This window comes from Myotis yumanensis, unplaced genomic scaffold, assembly GCF_028538775.1.
Source record: "Myotis yumanensis isolate MYYU_CA2020_CCGP unplaced genomic scaffold, mMyoYum1.0.hap1 SCAF_6, whole genome shotgun sequence".
NCBI classification, from domain to species: Eukaryota; Metazoa; Chordata; class Mammalia; order Chiroptera; family Vespertilionidae; genus Myotis; species Myotis yumanensis.
The window spans coordinates 55,445,185-55,467,615 of record NW_027223757.1 but is presented as its reverse complement, the minus strand read 5'-3'; the positions used below and the strand labels follow the sequence as shown (position 1 = coordinate 55,467,615).

The window sequence follows — 22,431 nt, the reverse complement described above, 5'->3', positions numbered from 1 at the left end:
AAGTTTAAAAACAGAAGGAAAACGTTAACTAATAAATATTCCACCCCACAAAACCACTTCAATGAAAAAATCTTTATCATAATAAAAGTCACTATATGATTTTTGAAAAAGGTCCCCCAGTTACACTAACTATGAAATGAGTATTTTTAAGCCTACATAATGAGTAAGAGCTCAAAATTATCACCAGCTCTTTGGGTGCTGAATGTTCCATTTCCAAGGAGTCTGGTAATGCTTCTCAGCATTACCAACATGTTCCCAGCTCTACACCGAGTTTCTAAATTCTGCTTCCTCTTCCTTCATGTCTAATAGAGCTGATGTAAAATAACCTGTCCTCAATAGGTCTACTATCCAATGAGGGACACAAGTGTAACTCTTTATGTATAAACTATAGATTATATAAAATGAGGTTGTTTACTACTTTTATTAATATTATTTTAAATACGTATATCAAGTAGGGACAGTTTTATATTACTACATCTTATAGAAACTGAAACAAGAAAAAACACAATAGACTCTACGTATACCTTAATGAAAATTTACCCTGAACACATACTTGTCGCTCTAGGTCCTGAATTTTTTTGGCATCAGCTGCTTTATCTTTTAAATGTGTCTTCTTCTGAAGAGATGGATTTCCAAATTCAGCTTTCAGTTTCTCAGCCTATCAATAAGTAAAAACATGTAAAGAAGCATATTTAAAACACACCTGGGACACATGAGGAGGAAAGCACAATGGAGTTTATTCATTTCCAGGCATGGCTCAGGTGGGGGTGCACAAGCCAAACCAGGTCCCTGCTTTCTTGGTGCTTATGCTCTAGTGGAAGGAGAGAGTTGATAAGCTAATAAAGTAAATTAATAACAAAATAACCTCAGAAAGTGCCTTGAAGGAAAAACAAAAAAGAGTGAAGGAATGGGAAGAAAGGGTCAGAGAGGGCAAGGTTGGCAGCTACATTAGATAAGGTGGTCAGGAAAGGTCTTTCTGGGGAGTAGAAATTTGAGCTGTGACCTGAACAAGGAGAGACAAAGGAAAACCAAGGACAGAGTAATCTAGGTGAAGGCAACAAGTGGTGTGAGCTTGGCATGTTCAAGAATCAGTGAGTGCTGTGGTGTGGCTGAGGGAGAGTGGTTTGTGGAAGTGTGGTTCAGATGAGGCTGGAGAGCAGGCAGAGTGCAGACCACATGGGAACTTGACAGGTCGTGATAAGGAGCTTGGATCTATTTGCAGAATAATCTAAACTAGACTACACATCTAAAAGCAAACCCAAACCAGCTATTTTAATTCAAGGATTTAGAGTATTAATGACATAAGGCTAAGAAAAACTGTTGAATGCAATAGGGTGGACGCACAGAAATACACTCTAAATGATCTATTACCTCAAGTTTGAGCCTCTCAATTTCTTCATTTGCTTCTTTAAGTCGAACTGCATCTTTATCCAGAAGTTCCTGATTTTCCGCATACCACTGTATTCTTTTTTGCAAACGACTAATTTCTTGTTTATGTGTTTCTTCTAAAATTTTTATTTCATATAATTTTTCACCTATAGGATAAAATAACTCAATAACTACTTTTTCAAAATATGAAAATTAAAGATTTTAAATGAAAAACAATGCCTAACTAATGAAAGCATTATAAAAAATAAGAGGCAAAAACAACTGATGAGATGCAAGGTAGTGTCTAATTTAACTTATTAATAAAGGGAGATGAAAACTGTATTCTTAATCTTAAATCCTCAAACTGAGCAAAGTTATCTATGTAGACATTTTTGATATATCAATTATCTTCCCACTGACTTTCATTATAAAAGTAAACTTGTGCCCTGACCGGTTTGGCTCAAGTGGATAGAGCATCAGCCTGGGGACTGAAGGGTCCCAGGTTCGATTCCGGTCAAGGGCATGTACCTTGGTTGTGGGCACATCCCCAGTAGGGAGTGTGCAGGAAGCAGCTGAATCGATGTTTCTCTCTCATCGATGTTTCTAACTTTCTATCCCTCTCCTTCTCCCTTCCTCTCTGTAAAAAATCAATAAAATATATTTTTAAAAAAGTAAACCTGTTTCCATGGAAAAATAAATATTGGATTCAAGATATAATAAAAATAGAGTATTCCTATAATTATTTATAAAAATTAACAATAGCAAAAATTAGTAGATGCTTACCATACATGATTTTAACACAACTTATATGATGGCTTTCATTCTTATTCTCTTCTTACAGATGAGGAAAATAAGTATAATTTCCTTACAAACAGGTAAGTGACTTTTATTGTACATATCTTATACTGAGATCATAATATTGCAGAGGAAATATCTTTACTTTGGCAAACAAGAACTTCTGATGTACCTTTCTGACCCTATGTTCTGCCATCCAACCCACAAGTGCACTCAGCATCATGCTCATGAAACACTAGAACAGCAGCCTGTTCTTCACTTCTGAATCTTACCCTCTGCCAGGACCCAGCTCAAATGCCACACCTCCCCGAAACTCTTACTTAGCACCCTGACTCATACTTATTTGTAATTGTTTCATATTAAACTTTTTTTTGCATTCTTCTCTTACTTTCTCTTCTTTTCCCTGGTAGAGAATGCCATATTTATCCTTGTGTTTTCTACAAACACAGTGCAGTGTTATTTGTTCTTTGGTAAATACCTGAGAGCCTACATTTTAGACCCGGGGATAAAAAGGCAGACCAGACCCTCAGAAAGGTTACAATCTAGCTGGGATGATAAATGTAAACAACTAATGCTGCAAATTAAAAATAGACCTTGATTTTCTTTGATCTTATCATTATCCCTGATAAAGCCAATCAAATACTCATACCTATTACTAACTAATTAAAAAAAAGTTTCTAACATTACAATTTCAAGGAATAGCATTTTGATTATACTGTCCAAATGCTATTACTTAAATTCTCGATTAAACAGCTATGAGTATAAAGGTGAACTGTTTTAGCTCAGTGTGTTACCTGTGACATAAGCAACCTGATCTCTGGCATGGTCTCGGTCTTTCTTCATTTTTTCCAAGTCTACTTCAAGAGCTTGTCTGTCTTGTTTCAGTCTTTTGATGTCTTCCAATAAACTGTTTTTTTCTTTCTTGATATTCATAGAAATACCAAAGCAAATTATTTTTAAACCAACATAAATTGTAGCATAGTTTCTTTCACACAATCTATTACAAATACTGCTAATTATTTTTTCCAAAATTTTAGCTCTGATTTTATCACACACTCACCCCCCAAATTATTAATAGCTCCCCACAGCCTACTAAAATCAGCTCTAATCATCTCAGTACAGCCTGGAAGACCTTCTCATCTACTGTTCTAACTTCTGGATACTGCAATAACCTGCCTCTTCCACTCTCAGCATCCATAGTCTAGTCTCCTCACAGCAGCCAGAGGATTGCTTTAGAGAGTCAGTTAATATCACTTCTTTGTTTGAAACTCTCTGGCTGCCATCCTCCAAGGACTCAAAGTCCTTACCATGACCTTCAATGTCACATACCGCAGCCTTGCTCACATTTCTGACTGCACCTACTACAATCTGTCCCCTCCCACTCCATTCCCCCCGAGACCTCCTAGTTCTTTGAACACGCCCAGCACACTCCTACTCCAAAGTGTTTGCACTTACTATTTCCTGTGCCCCCAGATATTAGGTGGCTTGCTCCTTCACTTTTCAGGAATTCTGTTCAAATGAAGCCCCAGGAAGACCTTCCCTGATCACTCTCTAAAATAGCAACCCCCATCCTGGCTCCGAGGTATAATGCTTTATTTTCTTCTAACAACACTCATCACCACCTGATATATGCTTGGCACATCAAACAAACGTGGAATGAATTCCAAATATGCCCTACATTCCACACTCAATGGCCCCCATCCTGCTGCTTGACAAAATCATACTTCTCCTTCAAAGCTTAGTTCAGATGGGACTATTCCTGATTATTCCCTCCTTTGCGCCCCCACAACTTTCACTCTACCTCTAGTATAGCATTTGTTACTTTCTGTTTGTGTACATGCCCTTTCTCTTTATTAGGCTGAAAGCTCTCTGGGGACCCAGACTGATTTATTACTACCTGTTTACTTTATGGGGCTAAGCACATGGCAGATAATATGTGTACACTGAATTGAATTCTTGGGCTCATGGTAGTACACTTGATATAGTTAAGTCTCAAAATAAAAATTCTTACAAATTATACTTCCTTACAATTTAAAATCTAGTCTTATATATGATCTTGGTTTCTATCTGCATCACAGACTTAACTGAATCATTTCACTGTTTCATCTTCTGTAGATGTCTTTTCAGGAGAGCAACGAGTTTTTGAATGCTCAAGTATCTTTCTACAAATACCCTTTGTTTTGTTTAATTAATTCAGCCAATTTAGAAATGTTCTCTTGTAGTGTCTACTTCATAGCATTATAGAATTTTAGAATTCAAAGGAACTTTAAACATCTTAAGTTCAAACATGCAATTACTGCTTAAATGGATGTCCATTTTATACTTGCATCTGTCCAGGGACTGAGACTTCCCACCAGTAAGAAGGCCAGTATGCCCATGTCAATCCAAGTACTTCCCCTCCCTTGTACTGGGAGACATCCAGATAGGGCCTCTGCCTGCCTCTCCGGCCTTACCTTCCACCACTTTCGTCCTGACTCACCCACTTCTGCCTCAGAGGCCTCTGCTTCTGGAAGGTAAGCCATTTTTTATTTAGGGCTTGTGCTTTCCCCGTGGCTAGGAGGATTGATCTTTGCAGTTAGCTGCTGCTTCTCTTTAGCTCTCAACTCAGACATCCCTTTCTCAGAGAGTGCCTCCTCAACCACCCAATTGTATACTGCCTTCCCCCACCCCACCCACCATTATTCTCTACACTAGAGGCCTGACGCACGGATTCCTGCACATTGAAAGGAAATTAATTAGAAGGTGGCTGGCAGGGTGGGACTGGGCAAGATGGGCCGGACATGCCCTCAAGCCAACCTCCCTTGGTCCCTCCCCAGCCAGCCGCACCTGGGGCAGCACCAGGGCTTGAAAGGCGTCTGTGGAGTGAGCAGGGTCCCTTTGGCAGGGGAGGTCCCTCGGCTCAAAACCGGCAGTCCAACATCCCCGAGGGGTCCTGGAGTACGAGAGGGCACTCTGCAAAGTTGCTGTTGCTCGGCAGCTTCTGCATTAAACGTCTGCCCCCTGGTGGTCGGTATGCGGCATATCTACCAGTCAGATGGTTGGATGGTCACTTAGGCTTTTACATATATAGATTTACTTTCTTCAAAGAATTGACCACGACCACTATGTGCAGTTATTTCATTGGTTTACTTACTATCTGTCTTTCCCACTAGAATATATGTTCCTAATGAGCAAGGTCCATGCCTACCCTGTTTTATCTACTGTTTTTCCAAGGCCAGTGTGAGTGCTTGGCATCTGGCAGGTGCTTGATAAAGACTGATGGAATGAATGACCTGTGGTCAGCCTCATTCTCCTCCCCACCCTGGGTACTAAAAGGAAAGGGCTCAGAACCTTTGTTATTACTATGTATCCATCCATAGTTTATAAAGAACCAACTCACATGTTAAGACTAAACCAATTAGTATTTTTAAGATACAAATTAGACGTACACAAGTATAATTGATATGAATATCATTATATTACAGATTTATCCCAGTAGGAATAATGTTTGCTCTAAAACTATTTAAACACAGAATACCAAAGGGAATAAAAATAAAGGTATATTTACATCCCACCTTTTGGTATTTGTACAAATAAATCCCCAAAGAATTTTTACCTTAAACTAACACTTTTCTTTTTTTTCTCTTAAAATTTCTTTTAAAGTTTTCTCTGCCTTTGGTAGTTTCACCATAATGGGCCTAGATATAGATTTTTACTTATTTATCCTAAGTAGGACTCACTGTGCTTCCTGAATTTGAGAATTCATCTCTTTGATAATTTCTAGAAAATGTTCAGCCATTACCTTTTAAAAATATTACTCTATCTCATATTTCTGATAATCTCCATTTCTCTATTTTTTCTGTGTCTCATTCTAAGTTCTTTAGATATAACATCTAGTTTACTATTTTTTCCACAGTTGTATATGATTATTTAACTTCTCACTTATTTTTTAGTTTTCAGGAAGACATTTTATTTCAAAAGTTGTTTATTTTACTCTGAATTTGCCTAGTCTGTTTCCTTCTTTTGCTCATAGTTTATTTATTTAGTATATTTAATAATTTTAAGGCTATTTATTTTATGGTCTATTCAGTAATTCTGTTGGGGTGCTAATCCTGCTGTTTATTAAATCGTCCCATGCCTGCTCATTGTGGATTGCTTCTTTGGGTTTTGTATTTTTGCACGGTGAGCACACTGTCAGCGGGATTTTATCTGTAGTAATACTGTGTGAGCTCGGTAAGGCTGTATACCTCTAAGAGTTGTTTTGCTTTGTTTCTTCTAACACATTAGGGATCATCACTGACTCAGGACCACAGTTTATTTTTCTGCTGTTTGAGCATGACTGTCTCCTGCAGATAATGTCAATTCATAAACTAAAACACAAATGAAGGCAGAAGAAAGGATATTTACACTGAAGAACCAGGAAAGCACAGGCATCAAGCAGATGAGACTTTTCCGCCTTCTCTATCTGGAGATCAAGTGAAGACAGAAAAGCTTACTCAACATCTCAGCCACCTTATGAAGGTGGGTGGATTTTCTCCTAGTGCACTGTTTCACTGAAGGATGTAGCCGCCTCATGTCCTGGTATCTTGTCTCTGTCTAATAGTTATTCTGTACATACATGCATCTGAAGAAAGTTCTCTAATGGATTCATATTTGCAGTTGCATTTTATATACTACAAAAACCTGTTAAACATCAATTACTAAACTACTAGAGGCCTGATGCATGAAACTTGTGCAAGATTAGGCCTTCTTTCCCCTGGCTGCCAGCACTGGCTTCCCTCGCAGCCCCGGCTTTGTCTGGAAGGTCATCTGGTCTAGTTAGCATGTGATGCTTTTATTATGGTATATGTTTAAATTTCTATGTAACCATAACCTCAATTTATGTAATAAATTTCTGATTAAAATGTGATATGTAATCGGAATTTTTCTAGTTTTCATAATCCTTCAAATAGAGTGGAAGGGCTTTTTAGTTTAGTACTATGGTTCTTATGGGGAGAATTAACTGCCCTCCCACAGGGAATGTTTGAAAACATGGCAGTGGTTTTGATTCTTACAATGATTGGTGGGTGCACTGCAGACAGAGCTTATAAAAATTATGTAATACATGACATTGTTCTGCTTAAAATAGAATTAACCTGCCCCAAGGGTCTCCCATTGATAAATACTGCTCCATAAAATTCTAGGCCATTTTCTTTATAATATTACAATACAATTAATAAAAAAAAAAAATAGGGAGTAATTATTCCATTTTACGTTTGTGGTAGGTATGTCAGACACAAATCTTTATAGATATAGTCTCTGCCCCCTATAAGTCCACTTAAAAAGCCAACTATGTTTTTAAGGTGAACAATCATCTTCAAATTATTTTCCTATTTAAGCTGTACATTTTCCATGAGGAATCTGTTTGAAATAATGTATGCATACACTAACTAAGGTTAAGCCTCTAACATGGATCCATATAATAAATGCCTAAAGAAAGGCTATTATAAAGAGGATGCCATCTATAAAGCCAGAATTACATTGTTTCCTCTACATTAAGGTTACATGTATGTGCTAAATGCTAATCTTTGGTATTTTTTAATTTTTAAGTGGTATGAAATTTATAAAAGGATCTTATTCATTCATAAATTACAAAGATTTTTATACATATGCTAATTTTTAAAATAATAATCTTTACTATTGTTAACAGTCAAAATCCTTATTCTACTTACCTGTGCCACGCGTAGTTCTGTTAACAGATCTGTAAAATTCTGGTTTCTGGTGGGCTCTGAATCTTCAACTACCTGAGACAGGAAACGATTTCTTTGCATCTGTTCTCTGATTTATTTTGAAAGTAAAAATATTTTTTTACAAGGTATTCTTTTCAATGCAAAATTTTCAATTTTTAAAAATTAAAAACTTTAATGGATGCTGGAACTATGTGAGTCACTGAAGATAACTAAAAATAGAACTATAAAATTCTTTCCTCTCAATTCTCAAAGAAGAAATCAATGTCACAGAAAGATGTGCTGCATATTTCCTGTGGTGCTGTGTGCTCCGTCACATCATTCTAGACTCCTTTCTGAGAAACACAAATTGCCAATCATACACATGGCAACTAACAAACCCAAACAGTCTACTATTTTTACCTTAGGCTCAATTTTTCTGTCTGCTTTTTTTTTCTCCAGAGACATTATATAAGAAGTTTAAGAATCCATATATGATGATCTAACCCTAATGTACAAAATAAACCGTTTATTTCATTATGAAAGTTCATTTAGAGTTTCAGTTTTGGATCCTGGAATAGCTCTCTTTTAATAGCCAGGTAGTATATGATCTAATATTTTTAAATACTTTATTGAAATATCTGTGAAGAAAGCAGATGTAAAGCTTTCACGCATCAGAACTGTGCAGATTATTACCCTTGGGGTGGAGTCACACTTACCTGTGAAAAGGAGAGTTGTTGTTTTTCTAATTTACAAAAAAGTGGCCTTGCTTGACAACCTCTATACCTTCTAGCTTTGTCTGTCTATTAGAAGGTGCACTTTTTCTACTTCCCATGAAAGATCAGTATAAGCCAGTGGTCGGCAAACTGTGGCCCCTTGAGTGTAGCTCTTCCACAAAATACCACGTGCGGGCGCGCATGTTCAGTGTGATTGAAACTTCATGGCCACACTCAAGGGGCCAAAGAGCCACATGTGGCTCATGAGCCGCAGTTTGCCGACCACTGGTATAAGCTAACAGCAGCCCTGCCTCTTATACCCTAGATCAGCGGTTCTCAACCTGTGGGTTGCGACCCCTTTGGGGGTCGAATGACCCTTTCAAAGGGGTCGCCTAAATACATCCTGCATATCAGATATTTACAATTCATAACAGTAGCAAAATTACAGTTATGAAGTAGCAACGAAAATAATTTTATGGTTGGGGGTCACCACAACATGAGGAATTGTATTAAAGGGTTGCAGCATTAGGAAGGTTGAGAACCACTGTCCTAGATCAAGCATGTCAAACTCGGGGGCTGCATGCCTCGTTTATTTGGCCTGTGTTAGCCTTTAAGTTTGACGTGCTTGCCCTAGGTCAGTGGTTGGCAAACTGGCCCCTTGAGTGTGGTTCTTCCACAAAATACCACGTGCGGGCGTGCACGGACAGTGCGATTGAAACTTCGTGGCCCATGCTATGGGGCCAAAGAGCCACAGGTGGCTCGTGAGCCGATGTTTGCCGACCACTGCCCTAGGTTATCTCACAGCAACAAAAAAGGAGCCGGAAGTATGAATAAACACAGCATTCACGACATGCACAGCCACAGAAGCTTCTTCTGAGAGCAGTCCTGAGAGTTAGGTGTTTATGTGAAATGATGCACAACTGGTAGTCATCTCCTAAAGGCAGATAGTGTCCTAGCATGCCCATGTGTATGGATTCAGCTTTTTCAGTCAGTATGTGAAAGCTGGATGTAGTAACATCCCAAAGACCTGATATATCTTCCTAAGTAGGTGCTCGTGCTCCATCAGCTCACCATGGTTAGTATTGGTCAATAACTCAAGGTTCTCCTTCTCCGGAGAAATGCCTCAGGTAAACAGCAACTCCTCTCCTTGGTCCAGAGCGGCGGTCGCCAACCGGTGGTCCATGAGGTCTGAAAGGTTGGCGACCGCTGGTCCAGAGGATATCTCTCAACCGCTTCCTGGGCACTTCTTGGCCAGTGACAGACTGGCTTGGGGTACAAAAGGCTGCCCTCTCTTGCTTCAAATGGGGACCAACTATGTGGTGCAACCTGTTCTCCCAAGCTTCCTGGTGAGAGCAGAATGAAGGCACTCTCAGCTGAGAACACACTCTTACTTACCTTCCCTCCCCTACCCACCCCTCATCTTGCTTCTCTTGATCCTTTTCTCCTGAATTATCCCTAGGAATCACCTCCACAAAGACCTCCATCTGAGACTCTACTTATATGGAACCTGATCTAGGACAGTAAGGGATATTGTATGATTTCTGTTTTGCATTATTATGAAAGGCATTATTACTATCATTACATAAGCATTTCAGGCTTCATGATCGATCAAGAGGAATATTATATGTTCAGTTTTCTGAAGGTGATCCCAAACTCAAATATAAATATGCTGAATACTTATAGTATGTATTTCTCATCTAATACCAAAAGAAAAATCTGTTAAATATTCAAAATATGAAAGTTATGAAACTGTAAATCAGTGTATAAAAGTTTTTCATTTCTAAGTATAACTAAATGTATTTTTAATATAACAATAAAGTGCTTAGAAATAGTCTAAGTATTTTATTTTAAGAACTAAAAGGGACTTACTTTAAGGAAGCTAACTCACTGAATAAACTCTGGTTTTCCTTAAACATTCGTTCCTCATTTTTCTTGTTTTGTTCTTGGAGATCTTTCACTTGATTATACAATCTTTCGTTTTCCTTTTTATAAATAGAAAATTACATTTTAGTTGAAAGTAGTACTTACATAAGTACATATGCTCATAACAGATACACTTTAACCATTTTTAAGGTTTTTAAAAATTTCTTCAGTTTCTGAGTAAGCAAAATCTTTTTTTTTTTTTTAATATATTTTATTGATTTTTTACAGAGAGGAAGAGAGAGAGATAGAGAGTCAGAAACATCGATGAGAGAGAAACATCGATCAGCTGCCTCCTGCACATCTCCCACTGGGGATGTGCCCGCAACCCAGGTACATGCCCTTGACCGGAATCGAACCTGGGACCTTTTAGTCCGCAGGCCGACGCTCTATCCACTGAGCCAAACCGGTTTCGGCAAAGTAAGCAAAATCTTTTAAAAATTCTTTATTATCATAGAAGGATAATCTATCTGAAAACATTCTTTTCAAAATGCTTATTTTTTTAAAAAAAAGTTGCAGTGATTTCCAAAGCCAAAGCGCCTAAGGTCAGAATGAGATACTACATTTCACAAGAGTAAATGGGTGAGTGACTGCAGGAATAATCGCATTCCAACTCTGTGCTCCAGAGGAAAGTACATAAATATATAGGAACATAAATTTTGTGTAATCATTTTGGGAGGGGATGGTTGGCAAACTTTTAGGTCTGTGAAATCCTCCTAAAAACCCATGCTCTGTACAGTAAGATCAGAATGGCAGGCCAAGGGTTCAGAAACATCTTATTCAAGGGCAATATGTCCTACAAAATCAGTCCTATTTTGCCCAGCTGGTGTGGCTCCATGGTTGAACATTAACCTATGAACCAGGAGGTCATGGTCCGATTCCTGTCAGGGTACATGCCCGGGTTGCAGGCTCAATCCCCAGTGGGGGGCATGCAGGAAGCAGCCAATCAATGATTCTCTCTCATCAATGATGTTTCTATCCCTCTCTCCCTCTCCTTTCCTCTCTTTGAAATCAATAAAAATATATTAAAAATCAAACCTATTTCATTTATAGTAACTGTTGTAATCTCCGATGTGGTAATGCTTTTTTTGGGATGTCCCTGGATGATAATGCTTGTTACTGGTAGGCTCAATGTTTAAGTTATGGTTGTCAAAAGAGAAAAAGGTAGTAAGATAGAAGGAGAAGGGGAGGGAAGAGACTAAGATGAAATCTCATGCTGGAGATTACTAAACCTATCCTGGTTGACTGTCAGGTCAACATCACCAAGATTCCATCACATATCACGGATATTTGCCTTGTGTAGGACACATTTTCTCTCATTTAATTCAAAATTTTTTCACTCTCAACTGATTCACATTTTTCAATTGAATAAACTATTCAATATTATCTACCGAAAAGCTTTATAGAAAATAGGAAAGTTTTTAAGGAACATGACTATTAAGAATAATGATAGGCAACATTCATTGACTAGTTAGTCTGTCCCAGGCACTAAGAGGTTAGTTTGTGCTGTTTTAATTTTATAGCTGCCTTATGAGACAGGTACTATTATCATCATTCCCATTTCATGGATGAGAAAATTGGGTTAGAGAAGTGAAGTCATTTGTCCAAGACTGCACAGCAGATGGTAGAGCTAAGTCTAAAACCAGATTCTTTGAATTTAGAACCTGTGCTCTTAACCACTCTAATTCTGTCCATGAGAAATGGGCAGACTAGTCAAATTATCACTTCCTCATATTTGCCAGAATTCCCATTACCTGTTAAATGAGCACACACATATTTTAATATTCCTTGTTTTTATAATCAGAGGATCACAAGAACAACCTCACTATGTGCTGAAGAACCACCATACCTGTTGGTATCCTTGAAGAAGTGTCTCTTGTTCTTGTATTTCTTTTTGGATTTGCTTCAATTTTTCTTCAGTGACAGGATCAGTTGTTTCTCCAACATGTAACCACCTTTGTTTTTTGTTTGTTTCTCCAAAGCTGTTTAACTTGAGAAAATGCAGAAATTGTTTTATTTGGGGAAAGAAATGATGAAGTGAGAAGTGAGGAATAACAGTTTTATAACCATGGTGGAATAAACAGAACACCAACTACAGTTAAACCATTAGTATAGTTTTGTGCTGATGGTTCTGAAATGGAAGTAACTTAGAAATGCTACAGAGTGCCATTCTCTTCATTCTGACCTTCTAGAGCAGTTCCTTCTGAACTGTCTTCTTTGAAGGTCACAGTGAACTAAGGCAGCGGTTGCCAACCAGAGGTCCGTGAGGTCCGAAAGGTTGGCAACCGCTGACCTAAGGGATTTAGTTTAAAAAGGACTGCTAAAAGAAGAAAAATATCAGAATGAGCTGATATATGTATTTTGATTCCCCTCCCAATGGAGTTGGAATTAGACTCTTGTGTAAGTTGGCACTCTCAGGAACTATGCTCATGTTTTATACAGCAAATACATCAAAGCAAACAGCCCGAGGGAACAAAAGGTGCCAATGCATTTAGCAGAGAGTACAAGTTCTTTTTTAATCAATAAAAAAGAATAGAACAATGTGTCTAGTACCTTGGTCTGAAGAATATAATTGTCCTGACTCAATTTGAAGAGTTCCTTTTCCTGTTGCCTTTTTAGTTCTTCCATCTTATTTTCTAACTCTCTCTCTTTTTCTGAGAATGTGACTTTAATTTGCTCAATTACGGCTTGTGCACCCTTCCATTTTTCCTCTGCTTCCTGAACTCTTTTAAACAAAATTAATTCTGTATCCATGTTCCCATCACGGTATCCTGAAGAATCCTTTTAAATAAAGCATTACTTTGTTATAGATTTACATATAAGATTCAAAGACAGGTGATTTGAAAAAAAAAAAAACCCCACAAAGAATAAAATGACAAGGTTAATAATGTTCTGCTAAATAAGAAAAGCAATACCTGTTCAGTAAGAGTGAACACTTGAAGCAAAAGAAGTTTCATATATTTAATTACTTATAATTTGGTTTTAATATGATTTTAGAACATAAAAACATATAGAATATTGTTTTGAAATTTAATACTTACATTTTGAAAATGAATACAGGAACCAGTTTCTGTAGCGTCTTCAGACTTCTTAGGAGTAGCCAGGCAACTTTCAGTTTTGGGAGCTGGTTTACCCAATGCAGCAGGCTTGAGTTTTATTTCAGATAAGATTTCTAAATATTGAAGACAGTTGATAAAAACACCACAAATGCAAACAATGTTGATTGTGTAATCCAAAAACAATGGATTATGAAAATTCAGTCAAATTGAGCAATTACATAACAATAAGATAAATGAGGATCTTAAAAAGGCTGATGTATAAAACACTAAACTCAGAACTGTTGTCCATAATCAACATTCTACTCAATTTGACACAGAAGGTTAATGGACCTAAGATTCATGTCACATGACAAATGGAGCTAAATAAATGTGAGAATGTGGATTGGGATAATACAGGTTTTGCTACTTTTGAATAAAAAAATTTTTTTTAAAGTTCACAGCACTAAGTAAGAATATCTAAACAATTAAGCAAAGAGCGGCTAATAACTTTATGAAAAACTTTAGTTGAAATTAAGTGTGCTTTCAAAACATACTTTTTATAAGTAGTGTGTATCAACATATTATAGTATCAATGAAATAATATAAATTGCATGGAAACTTTATAACAGCTAGTCAAAACTGATTTTAAAAGGTACAATTCTGCTCTAATACCCTGATAATATATATTCAATTAGAAAAAATGTGATTACTGTATAATCTGGTCAAATTTTCAGCTTGTAAGGTACCTTGTAAACCCCAAACAGTAGAAATAATTCTAAGGCCAATACATTCAGTTAATAATAAAAAAATTAAGGGAAATACCTACAAGAGATCTTGAGGTCCATATTCAAATACTACAAGTTGTGAGCTGACACTCAGTAAACATTATCTGATTGCAAAGCAGTGATTTTCAACCTTTATCACCTCATGGCATACAAACTAAATTTCTGTGCATACACACAAATATGTTTTTTGCCTATCTGACACAAATAAGTATATTTTGACTGACACGGGTAGCTATTATTGTGTTGGCTGTTGTCATTTTTTAATTTGAACATCTAAGGGAAAAGAGGCCAGTGGCCCCTGATAAATAGTCAGGTATTACAAATTTTAAAATTCTTACGGCATAGTGGTTGAAAATTGCTGCCTTCTCTAAGAATGAAGAATTTGAAATTTATAATATATCTTCAAGATGCTAAATTTTTAAGTCTAAAGTTTACTTTTCCATTAAAAGTGAAGTACATGGTTATTAAAGATGTGAAAAATAAAGAAAAGTCTAAAGAAGAAACAAGCTACCAATAGTACCTCACCCAAAGATTTCAATCTTTTTTCCAGGCATACAGAGATTTTCCTTACAGAATAGTAATCATGTTTAACTGGACTGTTTGATTTAGGTTTTCTGGAGAAATTTCTTAAAGCATTTAGTAAAAAATGGTTTGAGTCATTAGAAAAGCAGACATTAATCCTTCCAAATCACTGAAGGCCCATTAATGTGGCAAATGAATAGGTTGTGGTTTGCTGGCATGGTGATTCTCCCTAGGACAGGGCCGCCAAGAGTGACAGGTGGATCTTGTTCAAGCTGTAGTCAGTCATTGCTTTTACACCAGAATTCTCCCTAAGTTCTTAATTTTGATTTCACTAAGTAATTACTTCCCAATGATATGTGGACAGTATTTTCTCTCTTTATACATAAAATAAATGTATCTCGATATAAAATTCAAGCATGAAAACAGAATTTGGAACCCATGAGCCCTTCTTGAAAAAAAAAAACAATGATTACAAAAATTCAGTCAAATAAGAAACCAATCAAAATAATTCCAAAATGGAGAAGCTATGGCTAAAGGACTGGTGAAAAGCATTCAATCCCTTTAAGAATCAAAACCAAGATCTAAATTTAAAAGCTGAGGGAAATTATAGATGTAGGAGAGAATAAATATATCTTCAACAAGAAAAATTAAACCAACAAAAACATGGGTACGAGGGTGTGAATGAGGGATGTAAGAGTTATACTTTATAGAAGGGAAAACTAGTAATGTATAAAATTTAAAAATGCAGTTAAAAAGAACAACATGGTTTCGACAACCTTTGAGGGGTTTTCATAACCTATTTTCTTAAAGCAGTGGTTCTCAACCTTCTGGCCCTTTAAATACAGTTCCTCATGTTGTGACCCAACCATAAAATTATTTTCGTTGCTACTTCATAACTCTAATGTTGCTACTGTTATGAATTGTAATGTAAATATCTGATATGCAGGATGGTCTTAGGCGACCCCTGTGAAAGGGTCGTTCGACCGCCAAAGGGGTCGTGACCCACAGGTTGAGAACCGCTGTCTTAAAGGGATCTTCCGGGATATAATATTTCTTAGAATGAAGTTTTTTTTTCTTTTTATAGATTTAAGTAAAACCAAATCTAGTATTTTATTTAAAAAGAACTTGTAAAGTGTGATCTTATTTTTATAAAATGTTTTGTCCATTTATCCATAAGTCTGCCTCTCTCCTGCCTTCCAACTATTCAAGCTTGCTTCTATCTCTATAAGTACATACACAGTGAGAAGCATGGGCCAGTTGTTTCTGGCTAAATTACTGCTTTCTTCTTTTTACTTTTCTGTATTTTTTACTTAAGTAATGAACAACTATTCCTTTCATAAAGACAGAAGAGTCTTTGATGCATAAAAACATTTAAATATGGGAATTCCTTGGAGATATTGTGGGTTTGGCTCCAGACCACTGTAATAAAGTGAGTATTACAACAAAGTGAGTTGTAACCTGTGTGTTGGTGGAGGGTCTTGCCCTCCATCTGTAAAAAACATACCTCCTGTGAAGCTCAATAAAGCAAAGCGCAATAAAATGAGATAGGCCTGTACGAAGTGGTCCTGAAACGGATGGTTGTAAGGAAAGGCAGGGGAAGATACTTTAAGCTAGAAATGATTTTTCCAATGAGGACAGTTCTCTGACAGCTATCACCATATTACAATGATGAAATCAGTCACCTACTTAATTTAACAACAAAGAAAATGTCAAAATGTTTCCGGCTCTATTATTGTTCTACCTTTCCCACTGGAGTCTAAAGGCAGCAGAAATATTGGTATGACCTGAACATTTCTCTTTATTTTAATAGTTACATGGGCTCCAAGTTGAAAATTACCCTTTCCAACTGTCAATACAAATGACTACATTAGGAAATTAAAAAGAAGCATTGTGATGTATAAAATATGCAATATGTGATAAATAAAACATCCTGCCTCTCCAAGTCTATACTGAACTAATGTCGAGACAATCTATCAGCCTTTATTTGTAGGTAGCCATTCGCATTTTGAATTTATAGCTCTGGTAAACACTGGCTATTACAGAGCCAACCAGATCAGGAGGTTTGACTTTCCTATCTTATATTCACATCCCATATTTCTGGGTATCATTCAGGAAAACCCAGAAGTAATGATGAAAAACCTTCTATAAATTCAATCTTTCAGAAATGGAATGTGTATCTTAAAGTTAATTCTTTTTTATGAATAAGGAAAGTTCATAGAAGGGGAGAAGGAAACAGGAAAAGTAAAGAACAAGGAAGGTAAAATAACATACAGGTGACCCTTGAACAATTCAGGGGTTAGAGGTGCCAACCTTCTATGCAGTCGAAAATTCACATGACTTTACTCCCCAAAAGCTTAAGTACAAGTAGACTATTATTGACTGGAAGCCTTACTGATAACATAAACACTCAACACATATTTTGTATGTTATATATAATACATACTGTATTCTTACAATAAACTATAGAGAAAACAATGTTATTAAGAAAAGCATAATGGCCCTAGCCGGTTTGGCTAGTGGATAGAGTGTCGGCCTGTGAACTAAAAGGTCCCAGGTTCAATCCCGGTCAAGGGCACATGCCCGGGTTGTGGGCTCGATCCCCAGTTGGGTCCTTGCAGGAGGCAGCCAATCAATGATTCTCTCTCATCGAGGTTTCTATCTCCTCTCTCTCTTCCTTCCTCTCTGAAATCAATAAAAAAAAATATATATTCTTAAAAAATCATAAGGAAAATACATTTACAGTGAAAAAATTTCACATGTAAGTGGACCTGCGAAGTTCACACTCACGTTCAAGGGTCAACTGTATAAACACAGAACTTTATTATGAAAAGAGTATATGATGATTACCTTTTTTCCTGGCTTGATTTGAGGTGAGAACGGATCTCAAGTTTTTGCTTTTCATCATGTCCTTTGAAGTTTTCTTTTCAAGAGTAGAAGTCTTGCATGGTGAACTGGGTTTTCCATAGCCCGAGCTCCTAACTGATGCATATACACCACTATGGGGTTTTCTTTTAGCTAAAGGAGGTGCACTTCTGGCCTTCTTGTACGGTACCTCTTTACCAATTACAGCCCCTTCTCCAGAACTGAGTTGAGGTCTAAAAGTCTGCATATAACAAGTACAAACTCTTTAGTACTTAAATGAATTTCAACTATAGTTGAAAATGAAGAGTTAACAGATGGCAAAATCATAGTGATTACTAAATAACATAGTTTGCTGAAGGCAAACCACTACATTAAAATTCCCTAAGTCCAAGTCATCAGAATTTTAGTATTTTGCAGCACATCTTTAAAGTTGGGAGTAAAACAAAGCAACATAATACGGAATAAGCCTGCCAGAAAGCAATATGTGTAATTATGAGAATTAACACAGAGGGGGATGAGAAGAACATATTTTGAAATGACAAATTTTATTTACTTTTTCCTCCATATTTCTCAAGATAAAAAAAAATTTAATACACTGCCTAATTCTACACAAAAAATGGGAGATAGTTTATGATAAACACATAATTCCAAATTATAAAATAAAATATTGGGATCATAAAACTGTAAATCAGAGTAGATCAAGGACACAGGAAAAAGAAACAATGATATACAAGTTTCTCAAAGATTTCTGATAGCATTGATATGAAATGCCAACTTAACCTACTTTTGCAGAACAGACTACTGGAAAGATTGAATGAAAAGCACTAAAATGATGAATAAACTTTATTTTATTATGCTACTCAAATGCTGAACTATGCTTACTAAAAAAAAAAGAAAAATTAAAATTAAATAAAAGATGGCCTTTAAAATAAAGCTAATGCCTTAGAGGTACTTTGAATTTGGGGACTGCAGGCTGTTGTAATAAATATTGCTCACAAATATTCAGGATCTATGTGGAGGTTGGTAAGTAATCAATCCCACAAACTTAAGAAGTACTTATGTATCAAGAGCACTTATATAATTTTATATAACTTCATTTATCAATATGTCAAATTAATTTAAATTATAAACACTTACTTTCTTTATTTTGTCTTCCTGAGGTAACACTGAAGGAGCAACAGATAGTTTTTTCCGCAAAATGTCAAGGTACATTTTATCTATACATTCTTCTGTAGTATTTACTCTTGGGCAGCAATTTTCTATACTTTCATTTGTTGTCTTTTGTAAAACCACATTCTCTTCATTTTTGTCAAATAATTGGTTCACATTTTGTGGCTCTTGAGACACATTTGGCTTCATCTTAAGGGGTAAGGGACTTATGACTTCAGTTTCTTTACTATCGGCCTGTTTTTTATAGCTGTAAAACAAAACAGGACACAGAGCACACATACTCTATGACTCCTCAAATATCAGCTGTATTAATACACACACACTATTTATATATATATACACATATTTAATATGCATAATTATTCAAATTAGGTAATTAATATTAAATACATTATTTACAATTCTGGTCAATAGGGCATACTCACATAGTATCGTATAATAGTTTTGAATTTCAAATAATAATGTTAATGCAGTATAAGGGAATACATGAATGACTCTGAGGCCCATTTCAAAGGAAAGCCAAGCCAAACAAGACTAAGATTGCTTTTGTATAAGAAAAAATAAAATATGAACTTTTTATAATATATCGTTTACCTATACCTTATAATTTCAACATGCATTTGTGGCAGAAAAAGCATTTTATATATGTCTAGAAGAAACTAAAGAAGTAATCATAATTTATGCCAATGAGGTATAGAATATAAATATTAAAAGGCATACATTTCATCACAGTATAGGAAAATTTTTAAAGTAAAACAAAGTCACGAGGATTTTGAAATAAAGTCATATCTGTGGTTTAAAACAGTTAAATGCAATCTAACATTTCAGACCATTTGATTTAAATAATACGAAAAATATCCCTTGAAATTTCTAAATGTTGTTAATGATCAGCATATTATGTGGACTCCAAGAATATGGATATTGTGAGCTCAGCTTCTGGCTGAGCAACGCTCCCCCTGTGGGAGCACACTAACCACGAGGGGGCAGCTCCTGCGTTGAGCATCTGCCCTCTGGTGGTCAGTGCACGTCATAGCAACCAGTCATTCCACCATTTGGCCGATTTGCATATTACGCTTTTAAAATATAGGACTAGAGGCCAGATGCACAAAATTTGTGCAAGGGGCTTGGCCCTTGCAGTCGCGGCAGCTTACCTCTCAGCCCTCACAGCCACGACGGCTTGCCTTGGCCTTCACAGCTGCTGTGGCTGCCTCAGCCCTCCCAGCCCCAGCTTCACCTGAAAGGTCGTCCAGGAGGTCGTTTGGCTGTCTGGTCTAATTAGCATATTATGCTTTTATTATTATAAACTAGAGGCCCGGTGCACAAAAATTTGTGCACTCGGGGGGGTCCCTCAGCCCAGCCTATGCCCTCTTGCAGTGTGGGACCCCTTGGAGGATATCCACCTGCTGGCTTAGGCCCGCTCCCAGGGGGAACGGGACCAAGCTGGCAGTCAGACATCCCTCTGGCAGCCCGGCAGCCCTCGGGGGATGTCCACTTACCAACAGAAAGCAGACCTAAGCTGCAATCGGACATCCTTAGTGCTGCTGAGGAGGCGGGAGAGGCTCCCATCACCACCGCTGTACTGGCAGTCATCAGCCTGGCTTGTGGTTGAGCAGAGCTCCCCCTGTGGGAGTGCACTGACCGCCAGGGGACAGCTCCTGCATTGAGCATCTGCCCCCTGGTGGTCAGTGTGTGTCATAGTGACCAATCATTCCCAATCATTCTGCTGTTAGGGTCAATTTGCATATTACCCTTTTATTATATAGGACAGAGGCCTGGTGCATGGGTGGGGGCCGGCTGGTTTGTCCTGAAGGGTGTCCCAGATCAGGGTGCGGGTCCCGCTGGGGTGCCTGGCCAGCCTGGGGGAGGGGCTGATGGGTGTTTGCAGGCTGGTCACACCCCCTTCAGGGTGGGGGTTCCCACTTGGGTGCCTGGCCAGCCTGGGTGAGGGGCTGATGGCTGTTTGCAGGCTGGTCACACCCCCTTCAGGGTGGAGGTCCCCACTGGGATGCCTGGCCAGCCTAGGTGAGGGGCTGATGGCTATTTGCAGGCTGGTCAAGCCCCACCCAGTGGGGACCCTCACTCCATGGAGGTTTGGCCAGCCTGGGTGAGGGGCGTTTGGTTGTTTTCAGGCTGGCCACACCCCCTTTAGGGTGGGGGGGTCCCCACTGGGGTGCCTGACCAGTCTGGATGAGGGGCTGAGTGCCATTTTCAGGCTGGCCAAGCCCCCTGGCGATGTAAGCTCCCAGCCTCTCCTTTTTTTCTTTTTATTCTGGGACTTATTTACCTTCTATAATTGAAACTTTGTAGCCTTGAGTGGAGCTCAGAGCCGGCCAGGCGGGCAGAAAGCTTGGCTTCCTCCATCTCCAGGGGCAACACAAGCCTCCTGCTCACTCCAGCTTCATGGCCACGGCCGGCTGAAAGCAGGTATCAGGGGTTTATTTATTTTCTATAATTGAAAGTTTGTTGCCTTGAGTGGAGCTCAGAGCCAGCCGCGGCAGGCGGGAAGCTCGGCTTCCTCCATCACTGGAGCAACCAAGCCTCCTGCTTGCTCCAGACCCATGGCTGCCAGCCGCATTCTTGGTTGGGTTAATTTGCATATGGCCGCTCTGATTGGCTGGTGGACGTGGCTTAAGGCGTAGCAAAGATATGGTCAATTTCCATCTTTGTCTTTTATTAGTGTAGACTAGAGGCCCGGTGCATGAAATTCGTGCATGGGGGGGGGGGTGGTGGTTCCTCAGCCTGGCCTGCACCATCTCCAATCTGGGACCCCTGTCGGACATCCCTCTCACAATCCAGGACCGCTAGCTCCTAACCCCTCTGCCTGCCTGCCTGATCACCCCTAACTGCCTCTGCCTGAGGGCCTGATCACCCCTACCTTGCCCCCCTGCTGGCCTGATCAACCCTAACTTGCTCCCCGGCCTGATCGCCCCAACCACCTCTGTCTTGGCTCCTGGCCTAAGCCACAGTCTGGCCTCCCTCTGCAGGAGGCGACCTGGTGGATCAGGGAAAGGCACTGCCCCCATTACTCCACTGCTGCTTCCACTGCCGGCCTGAGCCCGGGCCCTTTGCAGTCACCTGAGGCTGCCTGAGCCTCAGCCCTCACAGCCACTGCGGCTTTGTCCAGAAGGTCATCCGGAAGACGTCCGCCCTAATTAGCATATTACCCTTTTATTAGTATAGATGGTAGTTCCTCATTAAGAGCAGAATGATGGCAAATGGCCTAATTAAGGAAAATCCCCATTTGCAAGGTGTGTGCGCGCGCATATGTGCGGGGTCAGGGGGTGGTGTCTTCAAAAGGTCTCTCCAGTGGATTTCAATTTGCTAATGATTACTGTATTTTCCTTTCTGAATGGGAGTACTTGTTGCAGTTCACCATTATATATATCAATGGTAGGAGTGAGGCAGTTATAACTTGCCTTTTTAAATCACTGATTATTAGACAATCAGGAGCCACATTCAAACTTGATGGAAAGGACTGCACTTTACCTGGAAATCCTGGCCTTTTTGAGGGATACAGTCCTGAATGGGACTCTGAGCTGACTGCTATGGGAGAGAGCAAAGTGGGTCTGTG

The 22,431-nt window shown here is 38.5% G+C and overlaps 1 protein-coding gene across 5 annotated transcripts in view; it reads right to left on the bottom strand.

Annotated features, from left to right (window-relative positions):
* The window catches only part of CEP162 (centrosomal protein 162), an 81,518-nt gene that overhangs the window by 28,598 nt on the left and 30,489 nt on the right, over nt 1-22,431 (bottom strand). For all 5 annotated transcript variants that reach the window (XM_070418151.1, XM_070418154.1, XM_070418153.1 and 2 more), the window contains exons 12-21: nt 18,828-19,107; nt 17,676-17,931; nt 13,525-13,655; nt 13,037-13,264; nt 12,333-12,473; nt 10,433-10,545; nt 7,854-7,959; nt 2,958-3,084; nt 1,372-1,535; nt 554-658 (exon numbers count right to left, since the gene is read on the bottom strand). In XM_070418151.1, coding sequence (XP_070274252.1) covers nt 554-658; nt 1,372-1,535; nt 2,958-3,084; nt 7,854-7,959; nt 10,433-10,545; nt 12,333-12,473; nt 13,037-13,264; nt 13,525-13,655; nt 17,676-17,931; nt 18,828-19,107 — 1,651 coding nt within the window. The remainder of the gene's footprint in view (nt 1-553; nt 659-1,371; nt 1,536-2,957; nt 3,085-7,853; nt 7,960-10,432; nt 10,546-12,332; nt 12,474-13,036; nt 13,265-13,524; nt 13,656-17,675; nt 17,932-18,827; nt 19,108-22,431) is intronic.